This window comes from Miniopterus schreibersii, assembly GCF_964146895.1.
Source record: "Miniopterus schreibersii genome assembly, chromosome: 4".
In the NCBI taxonomy this organism is placed as follows: Eukaryota; Metazoa; Chordata; class Mammalia; order Chiroptera; family Miniopteridae; genus Miniopterus; species Miniopterus schreibersii.
The window spans coordinates 12,178,866-12,205,939 of record NC_138105.1 but is presented as its reverse complement, the minus strand read 5'-3'; the positions used below and the strand labels follow the sequence as shown (position 1 = coordinate 12,205,939).

Here is a 27,074-nt window from a genome sequence, read left to right as displayed (position 1 = left end):
TAGTAAATTTCCAGACGTCTGGTGTCTGAATCATAGATGTCAGGTGGTCTTCGACACATGAACATTGTTTCCTAAGTTCTTCATTCTTTCCGAAGACCTTCAGAGGTTATCTTTGTGAATTAATATCTCTCCAGGCACTGATGCACAACTGAAACGTTCAAAAGTTTAACTCCTCAGACCAGTTACAATAAAATCACTCCCTCTTGCTCAGTTCATATAGTTCCAACTAGTTTTGTCAGCTTGACTACACAGCCTCTACTTGAAGTCAGCTCAGCTATATGGACTTGATCTAGCTTTCTTCCAGTATCTCTCACATCACATTATTCAAGATATAATTGAGGGCGTTGTCCCTGGTGTTCTCAGTTTCAGCCCCGAGCCTTCTTTCTCTCCTGATCTTAATATTTGGTGCTGTCCTCTAGCCCAGCTTTCAAAGCTGCTGCCCTTCAATCATCTGGCAGCTTTTTAAATATTCCTGGTAGTGGATCTATACTATAGCTTTACAAGATGTTCCCGTTGGGAGAAATTGGTTAAAGGAACACGGGAACTCTCTGTTCCAGGACTTAGAGCTTTATAGGAATCTCCATTTATCTCAGAAGAAAAAGTTCCATAAATGCCAAACCTCCAGTGGAGTCTAATCGCTTCTGGTGTTGTCAGATACTAAGGGCCTAGGTGTGCATCTAATTAGTTTGCCAAACGTCTCCTCTTTCTTGCTTTGATTCTTTCCTTCCAGCTCAGTAGCTTGAAGACCTTTCACATCTCCTCCCTGTCTTAAGGTTTCAAAGCTCTCTTTAGTACTTTATCTGCACCCACTCTTCTGGGTCTATCAGGCAAAATAGTCCCAAACCTCCTGCTGAGGAAAGACCTACTGGGAATGGTTTTCGGGGCATCTCTCACCAGCTATTTCCAGCATCCAGGAAGGACACAGAATACCTGTGTGCCCTGTGCTATCGGGAGCCATCTGTTTTAACCCCACCAGCTCCTCACCAGCAGGCTTATAAAGGCGGGGACAGAGAAGGGGAGCTAAACAGGCCCAGTCTCCAGAGCCGTGGGCCTTAGTCTCCAGTGCCCTCTCTGTCGCAGGTGGGTCAGGTGGGGAGGGTGTGGGGTGGCCCTGGTATGTGGCGTCGCTGCAAGGACGGCTCCAGTCAGTCTGCCCTGAAATATTCTATATTCTGTGGAAACCCTGGGGCTCCAGTGATCCTGTCTCCTTTAGAGGTCAGGCTCTGTGGGTGGAGCCCGGGGTTTGGGTGTCAGCTCCTTCCTCAGGGTGCTGAGGGTGTCCTGGGCCTTCTCTGGTCCCCACGAGGCCTTCTGTTTGCCTGCATGTCTCCTTCACCCTGCGAGCTTGGGGGAAGTGAAAGGGAAAAAGTCCAGTATAGTTAGGAATCTAGGGCAGTGGGGCAGGTCGTCCACCCCTAAGGAGGTTTCACTGAGAAACAGGCAATTTATCTCCTGTCCTATTGTAAACCTTTCTTTCAGGTTTCTCCTACAGATCTGATAAAATGTTGTTCTCACTGGGGATCAAGGCTCTTTTGCTCATTGCCCTGGCATTCTCTCATTATGCTGGTGAGTACATTTCTGTTCGGGATGAAGCAGGTCCCACAGCTTAGAAACTGCAGGTGACAAGTTCTATTGATAGAAAAGGAGCAGTTCCTTGTTTTTGGTTTGTAATACTTAAGCTGGAAAATAAAGGAAACCTGTTACAAGTTCGATTTTTAAAACTGCATCCCTGGATTGCTTTCTCTGTTTCCCACCTTAGAGAGTTGGAGAAACAGGGTGGGTTAGAAAGGGCAGTAGAACTTGGCTTTTTTTCACTTATGACTAAAGATTTTACCTTTTTGTGTTTTTCTCCTTTTGTTGAGGTCAGGTTCCATGGTTGCCAAATGCAGACTGTAAGGGGTAATCATGTCCCTTAGATCTGATGTTCTTTGCCAATCTGATTTGTTCTTTGCCAGATCTGAGTTCACCAAAGTCAGGGCTTTGTGTAAAGTGAGAACTCATTGGTCCCTCTCCTGGCAAGTTACCTTCCTTTAAGCGCAAGGGACTGATGACTTCCCCAGTAAGGTAGCTTGATGTGTTCAATAGACGCCTGGCATTAGACCTGAGCACTATGTCCGTAAGGGGGAATTCATTTCTTCATATCAAGTGACCATATGCAAGGCCTATTGAGTGACATTAAGCAAGGCACTGTCTTCTCTAAGATGTCTCATTTATAACAAATAAATAAATACATAGAAAGAACTATGGAAACTTCACAGGAGAGTTTGGTGATTATTACACAACACATACAATTACTTTTCACAGTGTGAGAATGATATGGAAGTATGTTTCCAAATTCGGCACTATTTTGTGAATTTGGGGTACTGAGTAGGCCATTTATATAGTATTTTGCTACTAAAAGATAAAGGTTCCTCCCACCAGAGGCTCTGACTGCTCTCCACTCTTCCCTCTTTATATTTTTTTTTGTGTGCTGGTACCAGAAAGTGGTTTTTCTAGTCCTCCTAAGCCAGCTCCGAGACCGGTAAGTTAATATTGATTATATTGGAAATTGAAAAACATAAACTGTTAATATTTTTACATTATAAGTTTTAAAAGCAAATTTTGAAACAAAATGTGCAACAGAATGATCTTTCAAATTTATTTAAAAAGTGTGATTATTACACTATCTTCAATAAATAAAATTTATTCGGTCATATAAAACCATTTGGCATATTGGCAAAGACAAAGACATCCCATTATTTCAAGGATTCCATTATTGGTTATCCTTGTTATCTGCAAGCATCTGTTAAAAGTTATAGTATCTTTTTTAAAAAATTGGTTTATCCTAGGAAAACAAGAGGATTAAAAGAGCAAATTATTCACTGAATGATAGATAAAATAATAATTTTCACTTATTGATGGCACAGAATATTATATGAATCTGAAGAAAATAAACTACAGTTCTAAACACCTAAATAGATAAAGGTCACAAAGACATTAAAGCTGGTCATGTAAGAATACATACAAAATTATTTATGTATGTAAATTATCAATACTGCCATTAATAACCAGATTATATATATATGCATATACATATATACACTGATGTAAATACTATTATACAGGAATATCCACATATGTGGTGATAATCTGAAAGTATCAGATTCTCTAGAAGTGAAACCACTAAGATAAGGAAATTATAAAAAATTCAGTTTTATGGTTCCTCACCTTAAGAAATAATGGGGGAGATGTGATGCAGGAATGAGGAGAAGTGATAGCAAAGTAGCTACATTAAAAAAATACATTGAGCCATATGTCTGATTTTAAAAAATGATATTGGGTTTGTAAAAATATAACAATAATGTTTTATATCTAAGTGGATTGTTTATTTCCAAATATTTTTATTCCATTTTGATACATGATATTTTATACTTACGATAAAGAACATTTTATTTCAAAAATTCATTATCAGACAAATTTTATGTTGTTCTTTATGTTTAGCATCCAGACTGTACTCCATATAAGAATAAATTAAATCGTTGCACCAAAGAAATGGATCTAATCTGCGCAACCAATGGCCGAACTTATGGCAATACGTGTGTCTTCTGCAGTAAAATGCTGTAAGAACACAAGGCTAACTACTGGCTCTCCCAAAATAATGAGGAAACCATCACAAAGTGATAGAAAATCGAGGTTTCTGATAGTCTATACAGAGTATATACGGAAAATATTTGTAAAACCTCAGTAAATGCCACAGAAGCACCCTTGTACCTTTCCCAGAAGTTCTCATTTCTTAAAGCAGTTTTGTATTTGCCCTTTCAGTATAACTCTGCTGGATATTCTGTAAATGTATAAGTCAGTTAATTTAACTTAATTGAATCATTATGACTTACTAATGTCAGTCTATGGGCACTATATTGAATTCTGAAACCCACACGATAACTGACAACCTCTGTGATGTGGTTGGTGTCCAGCCACAGGGAGCATAACTGAGCAAGAAACCCTCCTGACCACAGAAATTGGGAATCCATCACAGTGGGCCATCCATGCTAGGAGAGGGTGCTGCTGGGGGCCTACCTTGTCTCCTGAACTCCATGAGAGACTGCAACCTTCCTCAGAGAGCAGGGCACTCCAGGGCACTTCCACCCGGCTCCCTTCCTATACCCTGCCCTCCTAGCAGTCTGCAGGCTAAAGGCTCAGCCAGCCTTCCTACCTCCCTCCTCAGTTTTTCTCAGGGTGCTTCCTCTTATTTAATCTCCTGATTGTCTCCACTTCTGGAGAACCACTGAAACAATCTCTACTCCTCTTCTCTCTCAAGCCCGGGTGGGTTCCAAGGCTGGATCAGGACTGAGCTTGTAGGAAGAGCCCAGCAGCCCCAGGTCAGGGGAGGAAGTGCTCAGGGCTGGGGGGCACGTGGGTCCCAGCTGCTTGAGGAAGCAGAGCACAGCCTCTCCCTACTGTCCTCATTTAGAAGCACTTAGTGCAACACCTAGGTAATTTGAAATGCTGTTTGTAATAACTCTTTTTTTTTTTTCTCTTTTTCTTTACAGACAGGAAATGTCTGAACCATTTGAATTTTCTTCTTATGGGCGATGTCCTGCCTGAGCTACAGACTCCTATGTCTTACTCCTGTCCCTTTGTGGCAATCCTATTTTGCCATGGGTTCTATAGCCAATTACAGGCCTTTCAATCAGGGATTTAAACTCCTAAGTGGCCAGGCAAAGCCTTCTATGGTAGACAGGATAGAATAAAGAATATTGAAATTTTTTCCAACACTAAGAACCTTTGATTGATTTTTGTTCTCTGTTTAATTATCATATAACAGTTCAAAAGCTATCTTAATTGTGTTCTTGATAATATATACCTAATGCAATTTACAATGATAAATATTTCAATCAATACAATGTTAAATATTATATTTAATAAAAATACTTTTTATTTTTTTTCCTTTGATCAGTGGGTTAAAACACATGACTACTTTTGTTAACTCTAAGTGAATACTTTTAAAGGTGAAAAGATAATACATTACTTCTTTGTTCATTAAAATTACAGCCAGTTGGGGACTCTTTTTTTTTTTTTTTTTTTTTAATATATCTTTATTGATTTCAGAGAAAGGAAAGGAGGAGGAGAGAGAGAGATAGAAACATCAGTGATGAGAGAGTCATTGATCGACTGTCTAGCCCGCAACCCCGGCATGTGCCCTGACCGGGAATCGAACCCCGGTCACTTGGATCCTAGGTCGATGCTCAAATGCTGAGCCATGCCCGGATGGGCTGGGTGCCTCTTTATCTGAAAGAATCAAAACCTCTAGAAGAGGGATCTAGAACTTGAATTCTAACAACCACTCCAGGTCAATTTCATAATCACTAATATTACACAACATAGATTTCTATTATAAAACATAGGTCATTTTTATAATTGAATGAACTGCAAAACCTATTCAAAGATATTGTATGATTTCTGAGGCTTCGGGGAAAATAGCATTATTTTCTTTGTTGTTTAAAAATCAGTCAAGACAAAGGTTAGTAGTGTTCTTTATATAACTGAAATACTAGGCCCATATTAGATATATGACTTGCAATTGTTTTCTCTGGTTTTTAGGTAGCCTTTTTTACTTTACTGAAGTGCCGTTTGTTGCAATTTTTACAAATTTAATGAATTCCAACTTATCCGTTTTTTCCTTTGTTTCTTGTACCTTTGTTGTTCAGTGAAACAAATTGCTGGGTAATCCAAGCTCAAGAGGATCTGTACCTCAGTTTCCTTCTAAGAGTTTCATAACATTAGGACTTGCATTTAGATCTCTAATACATTTTGAGTTAGTTTTTGTGTATGATGAAATTATGGCCACAAAGTTATCCTTTAAGCATGTGACTATCCAGTTGTCATAGCACCATTTGTTGAAAAGACTATTCTTTGCCATTTAATTTTCCTGGAATTTTGTCATAAATCAATGGATTATTCAAGACAGTGTGGCACTGGTCAAAGAATAGACACATAGATGAGTGGGACAGAGTGAGGAGTCTAAAAATAGACCCATGGAAATATAGCAAACTGATCTTTGACAAAGGAGGAAAGGCAATACAGTGAGGCAAAGACAGTTTTCTCAACAAATGGTGCTGCAATAGCTGGACATCTACATGCAAAGATCCTGGACACAGACATTACACCCTTCACAAAAATGAACTCGAAAGAGATCATAGTCGAAAATATAAAATGCAGGAATATAGAACTCCTCGAAGAGAATATAGGAGAAAACCTAGCTGACCTTGGTTGTGGTGATGGCTTTTAGATACAAGAAGGCTTGGTCCATGAAAGAAATAATTGATGAACTGGAATTCATTAAAATGTAAATCTTCTTTTCTGTGAAAGGCATTATCAAGAGAATGAGAAAACAAGCCACAGACTGGGATAACGATTCCCCCAAAGCACACCTGACAAAGGACTGTTGCACAATATATACAAAGAACTCTTAAAAGTCAAAAATAAGAAACCAAATAACCTGAGCTTAAAAAAAAGAAAATGGGCCAAAGACCTTAACAGAAAACTCATCAAAGATACACAGATGGGAAATAAACATATGCAAAGATGCTCTGCATTGTGTGTCTTCAGAGAAATTTAAACTAAAAAAATGAGATGCTACTAAGTCGTACACTGGGTGAAATCAGGAAGACTGACAACATGTGCTGCCCAGGATGTGGAGCACCAAGAACTCTCATACATTGCTGGTGGGAATGTGAAATAAAACAGCCCCTTTGGAAGACAATTTGGCAGTTTCTTATAAAACGGAACATACAGCCCGGCCGGGTTTGGCTCAATGGTTGAGCATCCACCTAGGATCCAGGCGATCATGGTTTGATTCCCGGTCGGGGCACATGCCCGGGTTGTGTGCTGCAGCTGATCAATGACTCTCTTATCATTGATGTTTCTATCTCTTTCTCTTCCTCTCTCTGAAATCAATAAAGATATTTTTAAAAAATAAAATAAAATAAAAAATAAATAAATAAATAAAACTGAACATACAATTGAACAATCAAGCTCCTTGATATTTACCCAAAAGAGTTGAAAATTTATGTACACACAAAACCCATTATTAATGTAGCATCTTTATTCCTAATTGCTAAAACTTGAAAGAAACAAAGAAATGTTTCAGTACACGAATATATAAGCAAACTTTGGTGCATTTGGACAGTGGAATATTATTCAATGATAAAAAGTAATGAGCCTGAACCCATGAAAAGAGATGGAGAAAACTTAAGTGCATATTACTAAGTCAAACAATCCCGATGTAAAAGGGTTATATATTGTATGATTCCAACTATATGACATCCTATGAAAGGCAGAACTGGAGATAATAAAAGTATCAGTGGTTTCCAGCAGGCAGGGGGAGAGACGTGAATGGGCACAGCTCAGAGACTTTCAGGGCAGTGAAAATACTCTATATGGTAGTACAGCGATTGTGCAGTTCATTAAACTTTGTCCATACCCATAGAATGTACCCACCAAGAGGGAACCAGAAGGCAAACTACAGACTTTGGCTGGTTATGATGTGGCAACGTAGGTGTCTCCTTGGTAAACAAATTTTAAAAAGTGTCATTGTGGTGAGTGATGTTGATAATGCGGAAAACTGCACATGCCTGGAGCAGGAAAACCTCTGTACCTTTTTCTCAATTTTCTGGTAAACCTAAGACTGCTGTTTAAAATTAAGTCTTAAAATGGATTGAGCATATAAGTATGAATTTATTTTGACTATTTTAATCTATTGTTGTATGTGCTTATATTTATTCCAAAAGCATGGCTTTTTTTTTTTTTTTTTTTTTTTTTTTTTATCACTATAGCTTTGGAGTATGTGAAAATCTGGCTTTGTGAATCTTCCAAATTTGTTCTTTTTATTTTTTCAAGATTAGTTTGGCTACACAGGGTCCCTTGCATTTTCAGGTGTCTAATATGTCTTTAAGATCCCTATTTCAACTTTTGGAAATATACCTTGGAATGGAATTGCTGGAAATGCTGATAATTCTATAGTTAATTTTTTGAGTATGGCATTCTGTACTGGTCATACCAGTTTGCATTCCTACCAACAATCTACAAGCATTCCAATTTCTCCACTTTCGTTTTTATAATAATTATTTTCTGTGGGTTTTTTTAATAGTAAAAATCTCTTTTAAAAATTTACTTTATTGTTGAAAGTATTACAGATGTCCCTCATTTTCTCCCCTTTTCTCCCCCCCCCCTCATCTCCCTGCCTTCCCCAGTTGTTCCCCTGCCTATTGTCTGTGTCCATAGGCTGTGAATAAAGCTTTAAGTCCATTGGTCAGTCTCTTCCTGCCGTCCTTCCTGCCTTCCCTCTGAGATGTCAGTCTGTTTCCTGCTTCCATGTTTGTGATCCCATCTTGTAAAATTATTATGTTCCTTAGATTCCCCATACAAATAAGATTGTGTGATATTTGTCTCTCTCAACTGGCTCATTTTGCTTAGCCTAATATTCTCCTGGTCTGTCCATGCTGTCCCAAAGGGTATGGGGTCCTTCTTTACAGCTGCATAGTATTCCATGGTGTGAATATCCCACAGCTGTTTCATCCACTCACCTACTGATGGGTACTTGGGCTGTTTCCAAATCTTAGCTATTGGAAATCCCGCTGCTTTGAAAATAGGGGTGCATATATTCATTCTAACTGGTGTTTTGGGATTCTTAAGATATATTCCTAGAAGATATATTCACTGGGTCAAATGGCAGCTCCGTTTTTAATTTTTTGAGGAACATCGCAGTGCTTTCCTGCTTTCCACTGTGGCTGCACCAGTCTGCATTCCCACCAGCAGTGTACTAGGGTCCCCTTCCTCCACACCCTCACAAGCACTTGTCATTTGATGATTTGCTGATGGCAGCCATTCTGACAGGTGTGAGGTGATACCTCAGTGTGGTTTTAACTTATATCTCTCTGATGATTAAGGACTTTGAGCACTTAGTCATATGTTTGTTGGCCATCTGTACGTCCTCTTTGGAGAAGTGTCTCTTCATGTCCTTTGCCCATTTTTAATTGGATTGTTTGTCTTCGTCTTGTTGAGTTGTATGAGTTCTTTGTATATTTTTTAAGTTAACCCCTTATCAAAAGTGTCATTGATAAATATGTTCTTCCAGAACATGGGTTCCGTTTGCATTTTGAGGATGGTTTCTTTAGCTGTGTAGAAGCTTTTTAGTTTGATATAATCCCATTTGTTTATTCTATCCTCTGTTTCTCTTGCCCTAGGAGATGTATTGGTGAAAATTCTGGTACATGAGATGTCTTTGATTTTACTACCTATGTTTTCTCCTAGGATTTTTATGGTTTCACATCTTACATTTAAGCCTTTTTTTCATCTTGAATTTATTCTTGTGTAATGGTGTAAGTTTTTGGTCTAGTTTCCTTTTTTTCGCATGTACCTGTCCTATTTTCCCTACACCATTTATTGAATATTCTGTCTTTACTCCATTCTATGCTCTTGCCTCCTTTGTCAAATGTTAATTGACCATAATGGCTTGGGTCCATTTCTGGGGTCTCTATTTTGTTCTATTGATCTATACATCTGTTCTTATTTCAGTACCAGGCTATTTGATTACAGTGGTGTTGTAGTATAGTTTGATATTTGGTATTGTGATCACTCCAACTCTGTTCTTTTTCAAGAATCCTGCAGCTATTTAGTGGTTTTTTTTTAGTTCCATGTAAGTTTTTGGAATATTTGTTCTAACTCTGTCAAATATATTTTTGGTATTTTAATAGGAATTGCATTGATTCTATAGATTGCTTTGGGTATTATGGATAATTTATTGATATTTATTCTTCCAATCCATGAACATGGTATATTCTTCCACTTGTTTATATCTTCTTTCAGTGTTCTGTAGTTTTCTGAGTGCAGGTCTTCTACATCTTTCATTAAGTTTATTTCTAAGTATCCTATTTTCTTAGTTGAAATGGTAAATGCTATTGGTTTTTCAGTTTCTCTTTCTGAGAGTTCATTATAGGTGTAAAAATTTCCTGTAGATTTCTGAATGTTAATTTTGTATCCAACTACCTTGTAAAATTCATGTATCAAATCTAGTGGTACTTTGGTGGAGTCTTGGTTTTCTATGTACAATAACATGTCATTTCCAAATGACGACAGTTTTACTTTCTCCTTTCCAATTTGGATCCTTTTTATCTTTTCTTCTTGTCTTTTAGCTGTGGCAAGGACTATGTTGAAGAATGGTGCTAAAAGTGGACAACCCTGTCTTCTTCGTCTTCTTAAGGGAAATGGTTTTAGTTTTTGACCATTGAGTATGATGTTGGCTATAAGTTTGTCACGTGTCCTTTCTTTTGTTGAGGTAGCTTCCCTATAGTCCCACATTGCTGAGAGTTTTTATCAGAAATGGGTGCTGGATTTTGTTCAATGTTTTTTCTGGCTCTATTGATATGATCATATTATTTTTGTCCTTCAGTTTTTTTATGTGATGTATCAGTTACTGATTTGCAAATATTATACCAGTGTTGTAGCCCTGGAATAAATCCCACTTGGTCATGGTGTATGATCTTTTTAATGTATTGCTGGAGCTGATTTGCAAATGTTTTTTTAAGGATTTTAGCATGTATGTTCATCAGGGATATTGGACTGTAATATTCTTTCTTTGTTATGTCTTTATCTGGTTTTGGGATTACGATAAGGCTGACCTCAAATGATGACCTTTGGAGTCTTTCTTCCTCTTGAATTTTCTGGAATAGTTTGGGGAGAATAGGTGTTAATTCTTCTTTGAATATTTGGTAAACCTCTGCTGTAAATCCACCTGGTCCCAGACTTTTGTTTGCTGGGAGTTTTTTGATTACTGCTTCAATTTCATTTGTTGTTATAGGCTCATTCATGTCTTCTGCTTCTCCCTGAATCCATTTTGGAGAATTGTATGTTTCTCGGAATTTGTCCCTTTCACCCAGGTCGTTGGCAGGGCACTGTTCTCTTTTACTAGGATCTCAACTATAACGGGGAAAAAGCAGTGCTGGGAATAATTTGGGGAATTCAAAACTGCTCTCTTCATTTTGTTTTATTTTATTTTTCTGTGTGTGTGTGTAGTGTTTTGCTACTGCCATAAAGGATTATCATATTACTTGCATTTTAGTATAGGCAAATTTTCTTTCATATATGTTTGCTAAGAGTTGTGGTCACTTACTACCTTTGAGCTTGCCTGTTACATTTAATCTGTGGGAATTTTTTTTTTTGATTCTCAGAAGCTTGCTTTCCATTTATAATAAAGTTAAAGAAAGTAAGGTAATGCTGATTCTTTAGGAAGTTAAAGACGGTAAGCTAATAATGCTTTTTATGTTGTAAATTTTAACAACATAATTCATCAAACAAAGTGTATGAACAGGATGAGTCTGTTCATAAAGTGAAAACCTGCATTATCAATACACTATGTTTAAAACATTACCTCCTCCCACCAATAGAATATCATTTGTCATAATCATCCTAAAGAAGTGAAAATGAACATATCCTGTTTCAAAAAATTCTACTTTGGGCCATTAACCTTAGTGAGTGCAAACATCTGAGAGAGGTTAAAGGTTTAAGAGTAGAAGCCTTCATGCTAATAAAACAAAAGGAAAAAATAGAGCCAACCCAATTCTCCATTTCAATATTTATTTTTGATGCATTTACACAGTGTAATAATACACAGAGCATGAAAAGTGGATTACAACTCTAAGTATCTGAATACAGAAAGGCCACAAATAAAGTGCAAAACATGGGTCCTGTAAGAATACAAAGTATTGTTTCATTTATATAAATTACCAAAAGTATGAAAACTAAACAAACCCCACTAGTGTCTGTATGTGGGTGTAGTGAAATTACAGAGAAATTTGCAAGGAATAAAAGTAGAGAGTACTTCTTTAAGACTCATTTGGTTATGATAGGTAAGGAGATGTGAGGTAGGAGAAGGGGGAGCATTGGCTAATTCATGATACTTGCATGGCCTTTTTTGGTAAATAATACGAGACTTGTGAAAATATAATATTTTCCATTTAAGTGGGTGGTGGTACATTGAAGTTTGTGGTTAACCAATATGTATAGAATATATTTATCCCATTTTAATGTGTGACATTTCATATTGGAATTGATGAACATTTTACTCCACTGCTCACTTTCTGATCAATTTCATTTTGTCTTTCAGTCTCTTACAGCCACACTGTGATGTCCACTTATTTATATCACTCTCATTTCCTGGGGAAATTGAGCCAATCTGTGCAACCAAAGGCCAAACTTATCACAATAGATGTACTTTCCACAGTGATAAGATGTAAGATCATGATAGTAAATATTTTCTCTGCCAAAAAAATAAAGAAATCATTTTAAAAGAACACAGAGATCCGTCGGGCTGATGACCTAAGCACAGCACATACACAAAACAACTATTATAACTAAGGGAAGGATGTGTGGGATACACTGGGGCCTTCGCTAAAGCTCTAACTCCTGAAAGGGAGTGTTGCACTAGAGCTCAAACAGAGAGCCCTGAAAAATCAATTAATTTGATTGATTTAGTGTTATTATAACTTTCTAATAGCAGACTAGCCACCCATATGTTGGAATTTAGAAGCCCCAAGGCTGCAGTAAAGCTTGGTGATTGATGCCTTGAGAATCAGCCTTGCAGAACCCCAGCTTCAGGACGTGCAGAGGACTCAGGCCCCTTCAGCTCTACTCTGAAATCACAACGGGCCACTTATTCTAGAAATGGATTCTTCTGGTGGTTTCCTGATCCCCTGGGAGTCTAGGACACTTCCACCAAACTTCCTCCCTCTCTCCTTCACTCTGAAGAGTTTGTGGTCCGAAGGCTCTGCCAGCTTCCCCGCCTCCTGTCCATTTTCTCTCACAGCTGTTTCTCTTATGAAATCTTTGCATTACAGCCCCCAGCTTGCCATCTGTTTCTCAAGGACCACAAACACAATCCCCAATCCTCTTCTCTCGAGGTTACAGGTAGGTTCCAAGTATGAGTCATGACTGAACAAGTAGGAAGGAGCAATTATCCCGCAACAGAAGGGGCACAAGGCCAGGGACCTGGGGCGGGTGGGGGAAGGCCTGGGTCCCAGCTGCTTAAAGAAGCTCAGCTCAGCCTCTCCACCCTGTTCCAGGCTCAGAATCCTTCTTATCGGGTAGCACTTAGTGCACTTCCCAGAGACTTTAACATGTTATTTCAAAAATTTACTTTGCTTTCTCTCTTTCTTTCTCTCTCTTTCTCTCTTTTCTTTCTCTCTTTCTTTCTTTATGGAATTTAAAATGTGATCACTATGGTGTCAGCTGAATTTTGAAGAAGCTGTCCATCCATGTGGCTCTAATGGAATCTCATTTGCAGTGGATTCTTCAGTTAGAATTCAAAGAGCCTTCCCAAACAGGGCCTTAAATTCATAGATGATAGGAAAATCCTCCTGTGCAACACAAGATGGAAGGTGGGATGTTCAAATTTATTGTCGCCTCTAAGATTTTGTGATTTCAGGATTTTGATTCTCCATGCTCAATTATTCAATGGCAGTTTAATTGCTATATGTTTGCTCCAAAACACCTAATATAACTTAAAATCCTACACATTTCACACAATAGTGTTAAATGATTTTTATCTTCAGTATTGTCCTTTTTTATATATAATTAGGGCAATATTATTCATGAGAATATAAAACTACCTCCACCTGGTTACATGGCTGTTTTCTATATAGAAGCTACTAATATCGTTTTTTCACCAAAGATGGCATATGAATGCCTGTGTTCTCTTTTATTTTTCTTCAACACATTACATGAAAGCCTACTATGTGTTATTCACTATATCAGGCAGTAAGGATAAATTCGTCAGTAAAATCAGATTTCAGGATTCTCTAGGGTCTTTCATTGTGCCCCCTGAAGTTGTTGTCTATTAGCCAATGGGAACGCTTATTCAGTGACTGATGTTTACCTTAAAAAGCTGTGTCAGGCAGTTTCCCACCTGCTATCTAACTTAGTTCTCATAAAAAACTCATTAAATGGTGACTCCCTCCTGAGTAACATGAAAATGAGAATGGGAGTTCCAAAATATTCAAAACCCTGGCCTTACTCCCCAAATCCCATTAACCCAGATCTAATCATGACAAAAACATGACACAAATTCCCTTAGAGGAGCTTTAAAAAAAAAAAAAAATCTAACTGGCAAGTTCATCAAGAAAAGTTTTCATAACTGTCACTGTCAAGTAGAACCTAAGGAAATGTGACCACTAAATGTCATGGGGGATCCTGGATGGGATCCTGGAACAGAAAAAGCACACTAAGTAAAAACAATGGAATCTCAGTAAATAATAATATATCAATATTGATTCATTCATTGTAATAAGAGTACCATACATTGTAATATGTTAATAAAATGGGTGTGGGGCATATGGGAACTCTCTGTACTATATTTGCAATTTTTTTCTGTAAATCTAAAAGTATTCTAAAAATATAGTTAATTTTTTTTAAAAAGTCAGTGAGGACATAGGAGATTTAAAAAACATTATCCACCAACCTGCTATAACTGACAATTACAGCACTTTAAACCCCAACCTTAGCAATAAATTCTTTTTATTCCAGTGCACATGGGATGTTTGTCAAGATCAACTATACATACCAGGTTAGAAACGGTGTCCCAACAAATTTGAAAGGAGGACAATTGAAGGTATATGTAGTATGTTGTCTAAACACAATAGAAACAACTAAGAAATCAATTACATGCAGATCTCTCGGATCTTAAAATATTTGGAAATGAAAGAACACACCTCACAATAACCAATGTATCAAGAAAAAATCACAAGGGAAATAAAATATATTTTAAAATAAATTTTAACCTAATATTTCAAAAAATGTTTTAAAAACCTGCCACTTTGTTAATGAAAAGGCAACACTTGCTATTATATGACTCTGAAAACAAACTCATTGAGTAACTTGCTATTCTATTACTTAACAACAGCTTTATTGAGATATTTACTTGACAAACTGTAATCGGTTTTAGGTATCATACAATGATTTTTAATAAATATACAGAAATCATAACAATCCAGTTTTAGATGAGTGACACGACTCCCAAAGGTTCTTCTCACCCGACTGCCATCCATCCCTCTTCCCACTTCCAGCCCCAGGCAACTGCCCTCGATACTCTCTCCCCACTGTTTTGCCTTTTCCCACCATTTCCTGTACATAGAAGGGAGTGACACGGGGTCCTTTACACTTGCCTCTTGCACTGGGCATAATGATTTGGGAGCTCACACACCTTATGTGGTCTATGGGAAGGTGATTAATTTTAAGTGATGGATGGTGTTCCATTTGGCATTGACCAACCATATTGGGATCAGGGACACTTGGGTTGATTCCACTTTTAGCCCTTTATGAACAATGCTATTGTGCACATTAGTTCACAAGTATTTATATGAACATAGGTTTTGTTTGTTTTTCTCTTGGGCGGACAGTAGGAGTGGAATGGGTGTTTCATATGCCAGGTGCATGTTGAAGCATCTAAGAACCTGTTATCCAAAGTAGCTTTTTCTGTGTCCACCTGCAATGTGTGAGGTTGAGGTCTCTCTGTGTCTTCAAGAACACATTTTTCCCTTTTCCCTTCTGATCATCGTTATTGGGGCATTTATCACTTCCGTAATCATAAGCTCATTTAAATCAGCATATGAAATCTGTGTATATACCGTATGGTCAAAATTTTTTTAAAGGTCAGATCTTAATGGAAGTTATATCAAAATACTAAAGTCAATTGGTTTAGGCTGATAGAGCTAAGGTTTTCTTTTCTTTTTTTTTTTCCATTTCTATATCTTATTTTATTTTGAAAAGATGATATATTTACTGCCATAATAGAAAACACCAGAATAAATAATTTATCAATCATTATTATTGCTAATATGACCTAATTTTACTGGCATTAGTTATCAAAGTTATGCTCCAGTCCCCAGAAGAACACGCACAGTAACTATTGGTTTAATTAAGCTCCAGGAAAGAATTGAGGACAATCCTGGGTACTCTCTCAGACCAGCCTGATGTCAGGATGCACAGTCATTGTTGCCACCTACTGTCGACTGAATGTTTATGTCCCCCCAAATTCATATGTTGCAGTCCAGACCCCCAAGGCAATGGTATAGGGAGGTGATTCTGGCACTAGGCCAGAGCACTCATGATTGTGGTTAGTGCACTTATCAAAAAGACCCCTGGAGAGGGAGAGCTAGCTTGCCCCTCCCACCATGCAAGGAAGGTAAAATGAAAACACAGCCATCTGTTAAGCAGGCTCTCAACAAACACTGAATCTGCTGGAACCATCACCTTGGACCTCCCAATCTCCAGAACCAGGAGAAATAAATGTTTGTTTATAAACCATACAGTTTATAGCATTTTTGTTATAGGAGCCTGAATGGGTTAAGACGGCATGCATTCCACTGTGTTTTCTGAACCAGTAATTGGTTTAACAGAAATTAGATTTTCTGAAACATCTTTCTCTTTTACGAGAATTCTCTCTGTGTTGTGGCCCTCCACCTCCTGTAGGTTAAACGGGCTGTTACACCAATCTGTAAAGGGCACACAGATTAAAGTAGTTTTGTGTTCTGCTGATCATTACAAAAACCAGCTCACTGCATGGAATTGTCAATGACACTTAGCACATAGACCGGGAATCTGCCTTCAGTAATATTTTCCATTCATACAACAAATCTCAACTGTGCAAGCTGAGATTATGGAATAAGAGTTGGATATGGAACCCAGAAATCCAAGAAGACACCCTTAACATAAGTATTTTGTGGTGAAGACCAAGGAAACACCCCTTGTTTCCCTGCACCTAGCACCCAATTCAAGTGCATCTGCCCTGCCCTTTATTCCGATCACCACGAAGAGTCCTTCTTTTTTTTCCTCCTTTTTTTTAAATTTTTTTTACCAAGAGTCCTTCTTGACCCCAGTCACTCTCTAGACACATTTACAAAGAGCAAATACCTTGAGCCAAATAAACACTTCAGACAGCCATCAAACCAAATGCAGCTAGGGAAGTATACTTTCATTCAACTTGTTCGGTATGAAAAATCCAAAGATTTTTTTCAGTTTATACTGTAATATAGAATCTGAGGTTCATTTCATGTTCTAACTTATTATAGTCTATAGAATGTCCATGTGTACTGGAGAAGAAATAGCTTTCCACTATTTTGGAGTGCAGCTTTTCATAGATGTCTGTTAGGTCCAATTGGTTTACAACCCTCTTCAAGTCTTTAATTTCCTCGTTAATCTTTTGCCTACTTGCTCTGTCTTATTGAATATGGAATATTAAAGTCTCTAAATATTACTGTCAAATTGTCTGTTTCTCTCCTCATTTCTATTAGGGTTTGCTTCACATGGTTTGAGGCTCAATTTTCATCAGGTAGTTATATACTTATACTTTTGTGTATTTCCGATGGATTGATCTTTGTCTCATTATAAAATTTATTTTCTTTTTATTAGTCAATAATTTTTGTCTTATATTGTTTATATAATCTTAGTAGAGCCACTTCAGCTCTTTTCTTTTCCAATTTTCATGGTATGTGTTTTTTTATTCTTTTACACTTATATTATCTGTTTTTAAATCTAAAGTGTTCCTGTTGCAGATGGCATTAAATTGTTTCATGTTTTTATTTAATCTGCTCTGCAAACCTCTGCCTTCTGATTGGAGTGCTTAGTCCCATTTATGTTTCATGTTATTACTGATAAGTTGGGAATTAGGTCTGTTACTTCATAGTGTGATTATGAATGTCTAATCTTCCCTCTATTCCTCTCTTACTGTCTTATTTTGTTTTAAACATGTATTTTCTAGAACATCATTTTCTTTTTATCGATTTACTATATACTTTAAAGGGGTTTTTCTAGTGATTTCCCTGGAGATTATAATTTTTATTTCAAAGTAGAAAAATCTAGTTTCAATTAAGAACAATTTACAAAGTAAGCAAAACTCCTGATTCAATTTAAGTCCATTTCTCTTTCCTCCTTTGTGGTATTATTGTCATATGGATTATTATCAGACAGTGTTTTAATGATTGCTTTTTTTAGTTTGATTTTACGTCTGTCTGGAGAAGAAAAGTGTTACAAAAACTTATATTTGATTCCTTTTTATATTTAAATAATCATTTACTTTTACTTATGTTTATTTATTTGTATGAGTTCATATTCTTGTTGATATCCTTTCATTGTAGCCTGAAGAACTCTCTTACAATGTCTTGTAGAAAAGCCTGGTAGCTAGCAATACATTCTGTTTTTTTTCCTTCTTAAAATTTTATTTTATTTTATTGTTGACAATATTACAGATGCTCTCCAACTCCCCTCCCCGTACCACCCACCGCCGAGCCTCTGCCCCACTCCAAACCTTCCCCACACCATTGTCTGTGTCCATGGGTTATGCATATAAATTCTCTGATTAATCTCTCCCCACCCACCTACCCAGCCACACCTACCTTCCCTCTGAGATCCCTCAGTTTTCGGTCTTTCTTGATAGGTGTGTGTATGTACATGTGTGTTTCTCTGTCTGTATTTGTGTTTGTGTGTATAAACAGATATAAATACAATTTGTTCAGTGTTAACAGTATTTATTATTTACAAAAACAGTTCTGTACATATGCTTACATCACCTGCTTTTAAATATCTTTGTGACTAAGTTCATTCAGATATTTAGAGCTGTAGTTTAAATTTAACCTCTAAATAAAATTACACTATGTGTATATATGGAAATTGGCATTATTTTATCCTCATTGAAGGTGATATTTAGGTTGGATCTGTCTTACTTACGTTGTGCTAATATGAACACGCTATTCTAAATGACCATTGGCATTTTTCAAATGCTTGTATTAACAACATTGATGCCAGGCCCATGCGGGAGGCAACCAATCTATGTCTCTCTTTCATCAATGTTTCTCTCTCTCTCTCTCTCTCTCTCTCTCTCTCTCTCTGTCTCTTTTTCTCCATCTCTCTGTCTGTCTATTTCTCTGTTTCCCTCTCCCTCCCTTCCTTTCCTAGGGTCCTATCTACTGCCTCTAAAACAATAAAAAAATCAATGGAAAATATCCTCAGTTGAGGATATTTCTCATTTGAGAAATTGGTATAATTTCTTTTCTTAGTGTTTGGTAGAGTTCATCCATGAAATCATGTGGATCTGGCGTTATCTGTTTTGGAAATTTGAACATTCTGTAAGCTTGAAAGCTGTGTAATGATATATTCATCATGATGACATTCTACAGAATATTCTCACTACCCTAAAAATCTTCAGTTTTTCACCTATTCATCCCTCTCTTCCTCAGCTTCTAGCTACCATGGATTTTTTACTCTTTATAGTTTTGCTTTACCCACAATGCCATCTAGTTGGAAGTATAAAGCATATAACCTTGCAGATGGGCTTATTTCATTGAGTAATATACATTTAAAGTTCGTCCATGTCTCTTCATGGCTTGATAGAGAATTTTGTTTCAGGTCCGAATAATATTCCATGGTCTGGATATGCCAGAATTCATTTATCCATTCACTTACCAAAGGACATCTTGGTTGCTTCCCAGGGTCAGCAATTTTGAATAAAGCTGGTATGAGCAGCAGTGTGTGGATTTTGCTGTAGGCATAAGTTTTCAATACTTTTGAGTAAATCAATACCAAGGAGTTTAATTGCTGGATCACATGGTAACAATATATTTAGTTTTGTAATCCTGTTGTTATAGGCCACCCAGTCCATCGTTTGTTATAACAGAAGAGAAATGGACTAAGACAGTTGGTAGAATAGGGCAATGATACAACTATGAAAAATGGTATGAAGGTTCCTCAAAAAATTAAAAATAGAACTACCAGTGATCTAGCAATTCTGCTCCCAAGTAGATACGCAAAAAACTGGAATCAGCATGTTGAAAAGATCTGTGCACTCCCATGTTTATTACAGCACTACTCACAGTATGAAAAAAACCCACATACCCATCAGCAGGAAAGCTGATAAAGGAAATGTGATGTACACACACAATGGGCTCTCATCCAACCTTAGAAAGGCAGGAAATACTTCATCTTCCATAACCTGCCACTGGGAGACATTAGGCTAAATAGGTAAGTTCCTCACAGAAAGATACAGGCTGCATGGTTCCACTTATATGAGGTATCTAATGTAGTTAAATTTCTAGAAGCAGGAAATAAAGTGCTGGTTGCCTAGGGGTTCAATCAGGAGAAGAGGGAAGCTGTGGCCTAATGGCTATAGAGTTATAGTCACATGAGGTGAAGAGTCCCAGAGACCTGCTCTTCAGCTTAGTGCTATGGGGAATGACGTGGTGTCAGGCACTTAATTTGTCGGATGAATATGCACCTGGAAGTGGGATTCTGGATCATAGGACAGTTTGATTCTCGATCTTTTGAGGACCCCCCAGAGTGGCTGCACCAGGCTACCCTCCCACCAGCAGTGCAGAGGGACTGCTTTTCCTTCACAGCCTTGCCAGCACTTGCCATCTCTTGTTTCTGTGATATTAGCCATGCAAACATGTGTGAGGGGATATCTCTTTATGCTTATTTTTCATGTTCCTAAATAACGAGATACTGATTTTATTTAGTGACAAATATTTTTACGAACCTTGACAATCACTGCACTTATGAGATTGTTTAATCCTTTCATTAAATTGGCATGAAACAGTATCAGACTCAAAGTTTCTTTTCTTAGACTATTTTTATCTAAAAAAAAAGGCAGGTTAGATTAGGGTAACATGTGCATATAGCACACAACCCAAAGTCAGACTGTTTAAAAATCACACTCTGACAAGCCTCTCAGACATAAATCATCCTTGTCACACTTACAGTGAGGAAATTGTGACTTAGAAAGTCTGAATATAGTGTCAGGGTTATTCGGTAGTGGCGGGATTCAAACCCAGGACTTTCATCCGCTTTGGCCACTGAGACTGTGAAGCAGACTAGTTAGTTCGGATTCAGTCTCTTCCTGCTTCAAACCCTGCAGAGTCTCCCACTTTACTCTGAGGTACACGTATGCTGTCTGAGCATAAATGAATCAGGAGGATTTTTAGAAATTAAACAGGACAGTTTTATTCTAGCTTCTTAGAATATGAAATTCAGAAACACTACAAGGTAACACCCAGAGTCTTTTAAAGGAAAGAGCAATGTTGAGAGTTCTTATGGTAAAAGGTACACCCTTGAGAAGAATCAGTCCTGCATTCTTGAGCCTCAAGATGGGTTCAAATAGTAACTTTCCAGAAGTCTGGTGTCTGAATCATAGATGTCAGGTGGTCTTGGACACATGAACATTGTTCCCTAAGTTCTTCATTCTTTCCTAAGTCCTTCATATGATTATCTTTGGGAATTTATATCTCTCCAGGCACTGATGCACAACTGAAAAGTTCAAAAGTTTAACTCCTCAGACCAGTTACAATAAAATCTCTTCCTCGAGCTCAGCCCATTGGGTTCCAACGAGTTTTGTCAGCTTGACTACACAGCTTCTACTTGAAGTCAGCTCAGCTATAGGGGCTTGATCTAGCTTTCTTCAGGTATCCCTCAGATCACATTATTCATGATATAATTGAGGGCGTTGTCCCTGGTGGTCTCAGTTTCAGCCCCGAGCCTTCTTTCTCCCTGATCTTAATATTTGGTGCTGTCCTCTAGCCCAGGTTCCAAAGCTGCTGCCCTTCATCCATCTGGGAGCTTTTTAAATATTCCTGGTAGTGGATCTATACTATAGCTTTACAAGATGTTCCCGTTGGCAGAAATTGGTTAAAGGAACACGGGAACTCTCAGTTCCAGGACTTAGAGTTTTATAGGAATCTCCATTTATCTCAAAAGAAAAAGTTCCATAAATGCCAAACCTCCAGTGGAGTCTAATTGCTTCTGCTGTCGTCAGAAACTAAGGGCCTAGGTGTGCATCTAATTAGTTTGCCAAACGTCTCCTCTTTCTTGCTTTGATTCTTTCCTTGCAGCTCAGTAGCTTGAAGGCCTTTCACATCTCCTCCCTGCCTTAGGGTTTCAAAGCTCTCTTTAGTACTTTATCTGCACCCCACTCTTCTGGGTCTATCAGGCAAAATCGTCCCAAACCTCCTGCTCAGGAAAGACCTACCGGGAATGGTTTTTGGGGCATCTCTCACCAGCTATTTCCAGCATCCAGGAAGGACACAGAATACCTGTGTGCCCTGTGCTATCGGGAGCCATCTGTTTTAACCCCACCAGCTCCTCACCAGGAGGCTTATAAAGGCGGGGACAGAGAAGGGGAGCCAAACAGGCCCAGTCTCCAGAGCCGTGGGCCTTGGTCTCCAGTGCCCTCTCTGTCGCAGGTGGGTCAGGTGGGGCAGGTGTGGGGTGGCCCTGGTATGTTGCATCGCGGCTCCAGTCAGTCTGCCCTGAAATATTCTATATTCTGTGGAAACCCTAGGGTTCCAGTGATCCTGTCTCCTTTAGAGGTCAGGCTCTGTGGGTGGAGCCTGGGGTTGGGGTGTCAGCTCCTTCCTCAGGGTGCTGAGGGTGTCCTGGGCCTTCTCTGGTCCCCACGAGGCCTTCTGTTTGCCTGCATGTCTCCTTGACCCTGTGAGCTTGGGGGAAGTGAAAGGGAAAAAGTCCAGTATAGTTAGGAATCTGGGGCAGTGGGGAGGGTCATCCACCCCTAAGGAGGTTTCACTGAGAAAGAGGAAATTTGTCTCCTGTCCTGTTATAAAAGTTTCGTTCAGGTTTCTCCTACAGATCTGATAAAATGTTGTTCTCACCGGGGATGAAGGCTGTTTTGCTCATTGCCCTGGCATTGTCGGATTATGCTGGTGAGTACATTTCTGTTCGGGATGAAGCAGGTCCCACATCTTAGAAACTGCAGGTGACAAGTTCTATTGATAGAAAAGGAGCAGTTTCTTTCATTGGGTTTGTAATACTTAAGCTGGAAAAAGAAAAGAAACATGTTGCATGTTCGATTTTTAAAAGTGCATCCGTGGATCGCTTTCTCGGTTTCCCACCTTAGAGAGATGGAGACACAGGGTGGGGTAGAAAGGGCAGTAGAGCTTGGCTCTTTGTTCACTTATGACTAACGATTTTACCTTTTTGTGTTTTTCTCCTTATGTTGAGGTCAGATTCCATGGTTGCCAAATGCAGACTGTAGGGGGTAATCATGTCCCTTAGAGCTGATGATCTTTGACAATCTGATTTGTTCTCTGCCAGATCTGAGTCCACCAAAGTCAGGGCTTTGTGTAAAGTGAGAACTCATTGGTCCCTCTCCTGGCAAGTTACCCTCCTTCAAGCACAAGGGACTGATGGCTTCCCCAGTAGGGTAGCTCGAGGTGTTCAATAGACGCCTGGCATTAGACCTGAGCACTATGTCCTTACGGGAGAATTAACTTCTTCATGTCAAGTCACCTTATGCACGGCCTCTTGAGTGACATTAAGCAAGGCCCTGTCTTCTCTTACTAGGATGTCTCATTTATAAGAAATAAATAAATACATAAAAAGAACTATGGAATCTTCATAGGAGAGTTTGGTGATTACTACAGAACACATACAATTAGTTTTCACAGTGTGAGAATGATTTGGAATTATGTTTCCATATTTGGTACTATTTTGTGAACTTACTGTTTTGATACCACCACAAAAAGCTCACCTCAGGAGTTGGGGGTACTGGGTAGGCCATTTGTATAGTATTTTCTACTAAAAGATAAAGGCTCCTCCCACCAGAGACTCTGACTGCTCTCCACTCTTCCCTCTTTATATTTTCTTTTGTGTGCTGGTAGCAGAAACTGGTTTTTCTCCTCCTACGCCAACTCCGGGACTGGTAAGTTAATATTGATTATATTGGAAATTGAAAAACATAAACTGTTAATATTTTTAGACTATAAGTTTTAAAAGCAAATTGCTGAACAAAATGTGCAACAGAATGTCCGTTCAAATTTATTTAAACGGTGTGATTATTACACTAAGTTCAATAAATAAAATTTAGCCGGTCATATAAAACCATTTGTCATATTGGAAAAGATAATGACATTCGATTATTTCAAAGATTCCATTATTGGGTATCCTTAATAACTGCAAGCATCTGTTAAAAGTTATAGTATATTTTTTTAAAAATTGGTTTATCCTAGGAAAACAAGAGGATTAAAAGATCAAATTATTCACTGAATGATAGATAAAATAATAATTTTCATATTGATGGAGCAGAATATTATATGAAGCTGAAGAAAATAAACTACAGTTCTAAACATCTAAATAGATAAAGGTCACAAAGACATTATAGCTGGTCATGTAAGAATACATACAATATTATTTATGTATGTAAATTTTCAATACCGTCATTACTAACCAGATTTTTAATATATATATATATACACACACACACACATATATATACATATACATATACGTATATATACGCATATATACACCTATGTAAATACTATTATACAGGAATATCCGCATATGTGGTGATAATCTGAAATAATCAGATCCTCTAGTAGTGAAACCCCTAAGATAAGGAAATTATAAACAATTCAGTTATGGTTCCTCGCCGTAAGAAATAATGGGGGAGATGTGATGGAGGAATGAGAAGTGATAGCAGTGTGGTTATATTATAAAAATACATTCAGCCACTTGTCTGTTTTTAAAAAATGATATTGGGTTTGTAAAAATATAACAATAATGTTTTATGTATAAGTGGATTGTTTATTTCCAAATATTTTTATTCCATTTTGATGCATGATATTTTATAGTTAGGATAAAGAACATTTTATTCAAAAAATTCATTATCTGACAAATTTTATGTTCTTTATTTTTAGCAGCCAGACTGTACTCCATTTAAGGATAAATTACATCGTTGCTCCAGAAAGCTGCGTCCAATCTGCGCAACCAATGGCCGAACTTATGGCAATATCTGCGTCTTCTGCAGTCAAATGATGTAAGAACACAAGGCTAACAACTGGCTCTTCCAAAATAATGAAGAAACCATCACAAAATGATAGAATATCTAGGTTTCTGATAGTCTAGGCACAGTACATACAGAAAATAATTGTTCTACCTCAGTAAATGCACCAGAAAAACATTGGTACCTTTCCCAGAAGTTCTCATTTCTTAAAGCTGTTTTGTATTTGGCCTTTCAATGTAACTCTGCTGGATATTCTGTAAATGTATAAGTCAGTTAATTTAACTTAACTGCATCGGTATGACTTACTAATGACAGTTGAAGGGCAATATATTGAATTCTGAAACCCACACGATAACTGACAACCTCTGTGATGTGGCGTCCAGCCACAGGGAGCATAACTGAGCAAGAAACCCTCCTGACCACAGAAATTGGGAATCCATCACAGTGGCCCATCCATGCTAGGAGAGGGTGCTGCTGGGGGCCTACCTTGTCTCCTGAACTCCATGAGAGACTGCAACCTTCCTCAGAGAGCAGGGCACTCCAGGGCACTTCCACCCGGGTCCCTTCCTATACCCTGCCCTCCTAGCAGTCTGCAGGCTAAAGGCTCAGCCAGCCTTCCTACCTCCCTCCTCAGTTTTTCTCAGGGTGCTTCCTCTTATTTAATCTCCTGATTGGCTCCACTTCTGGAGAACCACTGAAACAATCTCTACTCCTCTTCTCTCTCAAGCCAGGGTGGGTTCCAAGGCTGGATCAGGACTGAGCTTGTAGGAAGAGCCCAGCAGCCCCAGGTCAGGGGAGGAAGTGTGCAGGGCTGGGGGGCACGTGGGTCCCAGCTGCTTGAGGAAGCAGAGCACAGCCTCTCCCTACTGTCCTCCTTTGGAAGCACTTAGTGCAACGCCCAGGTAATTTTGAATGCTGTTTGTAGTAATGTCTTTTTCTTTCTCTTTTTCTTTACAGAGAGAAAAAATCTGAACCATTTGAATTTTCTTCTTATGGGCGATGTCCTGCCTGAGCTACACACTCCTATGTCTTACTCCTGTCGCTTTGTGACAATCCTACTTTGCCATGGATTCCATAGCCAATTAGAGTCCTTGAAATTAGGACTTTAAACTCCTAAGTGCCCAGACAAAGCCTTTTATGGTAGACAAGATGCAATATAGGATGTGGAAAATTTATTCCAACTCTAAGAACATTTGATTGATTTTTACTGTCTGTTCAATTATTAAAAAACAGTTCAAAAGCTATCTTAATCGTGTCCTTTTTAATATATACCTAATGCAATTTACAATCATAAATATTTCAATCAATACAATGTTAAATATTATCTTTTATTTTTTTTTCTTTGATCCGTGGATTAAAACACATGACTACATTTGTTAACTCTAAGTGACTACTTTTAAAGGTGAAAAAATAATACATTACTTCTTTGTTCATTAAAATTACAGCCACTTGGGGCCTCTTTTTTTTTTTTAATATATCTTTATTGATTTCAGAGAAAGGAAAGGAGGAGGAGAGAGAGAGATAGAAACATCAGTGATGAGAGAGTCATTGATCGACTGTCTAGCCCGCAACCCCGGCATGTGCCCTGACTGGGAATTTAACCCAAGTCACTTGATTCCTAGGTCTATGCTCAACTGATGAGCCATACCAGCTGGGCTGGGCGCCTCTTTATCTGAAAGAATCAAAACCTGTGGGAGAGGGTTCTGGAACTTGAATTCTAACAAACACCCCAGGTCAATCTCATAATTGCTAATATTAGGCAACATGGATTTCTATTCTAAAACATAGGTCATTTTTATAATTGAATGAATTGCAAAGACTATTCAAAGATATTGTATGATTTCTGAGGCTTCGGGGAAAATAGCATTATTTTCTTTGTTGTTTAAAAATCAGTTAAGACAAAGATTCGTACTGTACTTTATATAATTGAAATACTAGGCCCATATTAGATATATGACTTGCAAATATTTTCCCTGATTTTTAGGTAGTCTTTTTCACTTTACTGAGGTGCCCTTTGTTGCAATTTTTACAAATTTAATGAATTCCAACTTATCTGTTTTTTCCTTTGCTTCTTGTACCTTTGTTGTTCAGTGAAACAAATTGCTGGGCAATCCAAGCTCAAGAGGATCTGTACCTCAGTTTCCATATAAGAGTTTCATAACTTTAGGACTTGCATTTAGATCTCTGACATATTTTGAGTTAGTTTTTGTGTATGATGAAATTATGGCTACAAAGTTATCCTTTTAGCATGTGGCTATCC

At 38.1% G+C, this 27,074-nt stretch overlaps 1 protein-coding gene across 1 annotated transcript; it reads left to right on the top strand.

The window, feature by feature from the left end:
• The first annotated feature begins 1,015 nt into the window (after positions 1 to 1,015).
• On the top strand, positions 1,016 to 26,057 carry LOC308556139 (seminal plasma acrosin inhibitor A1-like). Its single transcript, XM_081135254.1, has 5 exons — positions 1,016 to 1,080; positions 1,480 to 1,566; positions 23,694 to 23,731; positions 24,729 to 24,847; positions 25,772 to 26,057. Exons 2-5 carry the CDS (start codon positions 1,503 to 1,505, stop codon positions 25,824 to 25,826), a joined length of 276 nt encoding a protein of 91 aa, XP_080991380.1. The 5' UTR covers positions 1,016 to 1,080; positions 1,480 to 1,502; the 3' UTR covers positions 25,827 to 26,057.
• The last annotated feature ends 1,017 nt before the right edge of the window (positions 26,058 to 27,074 follow it).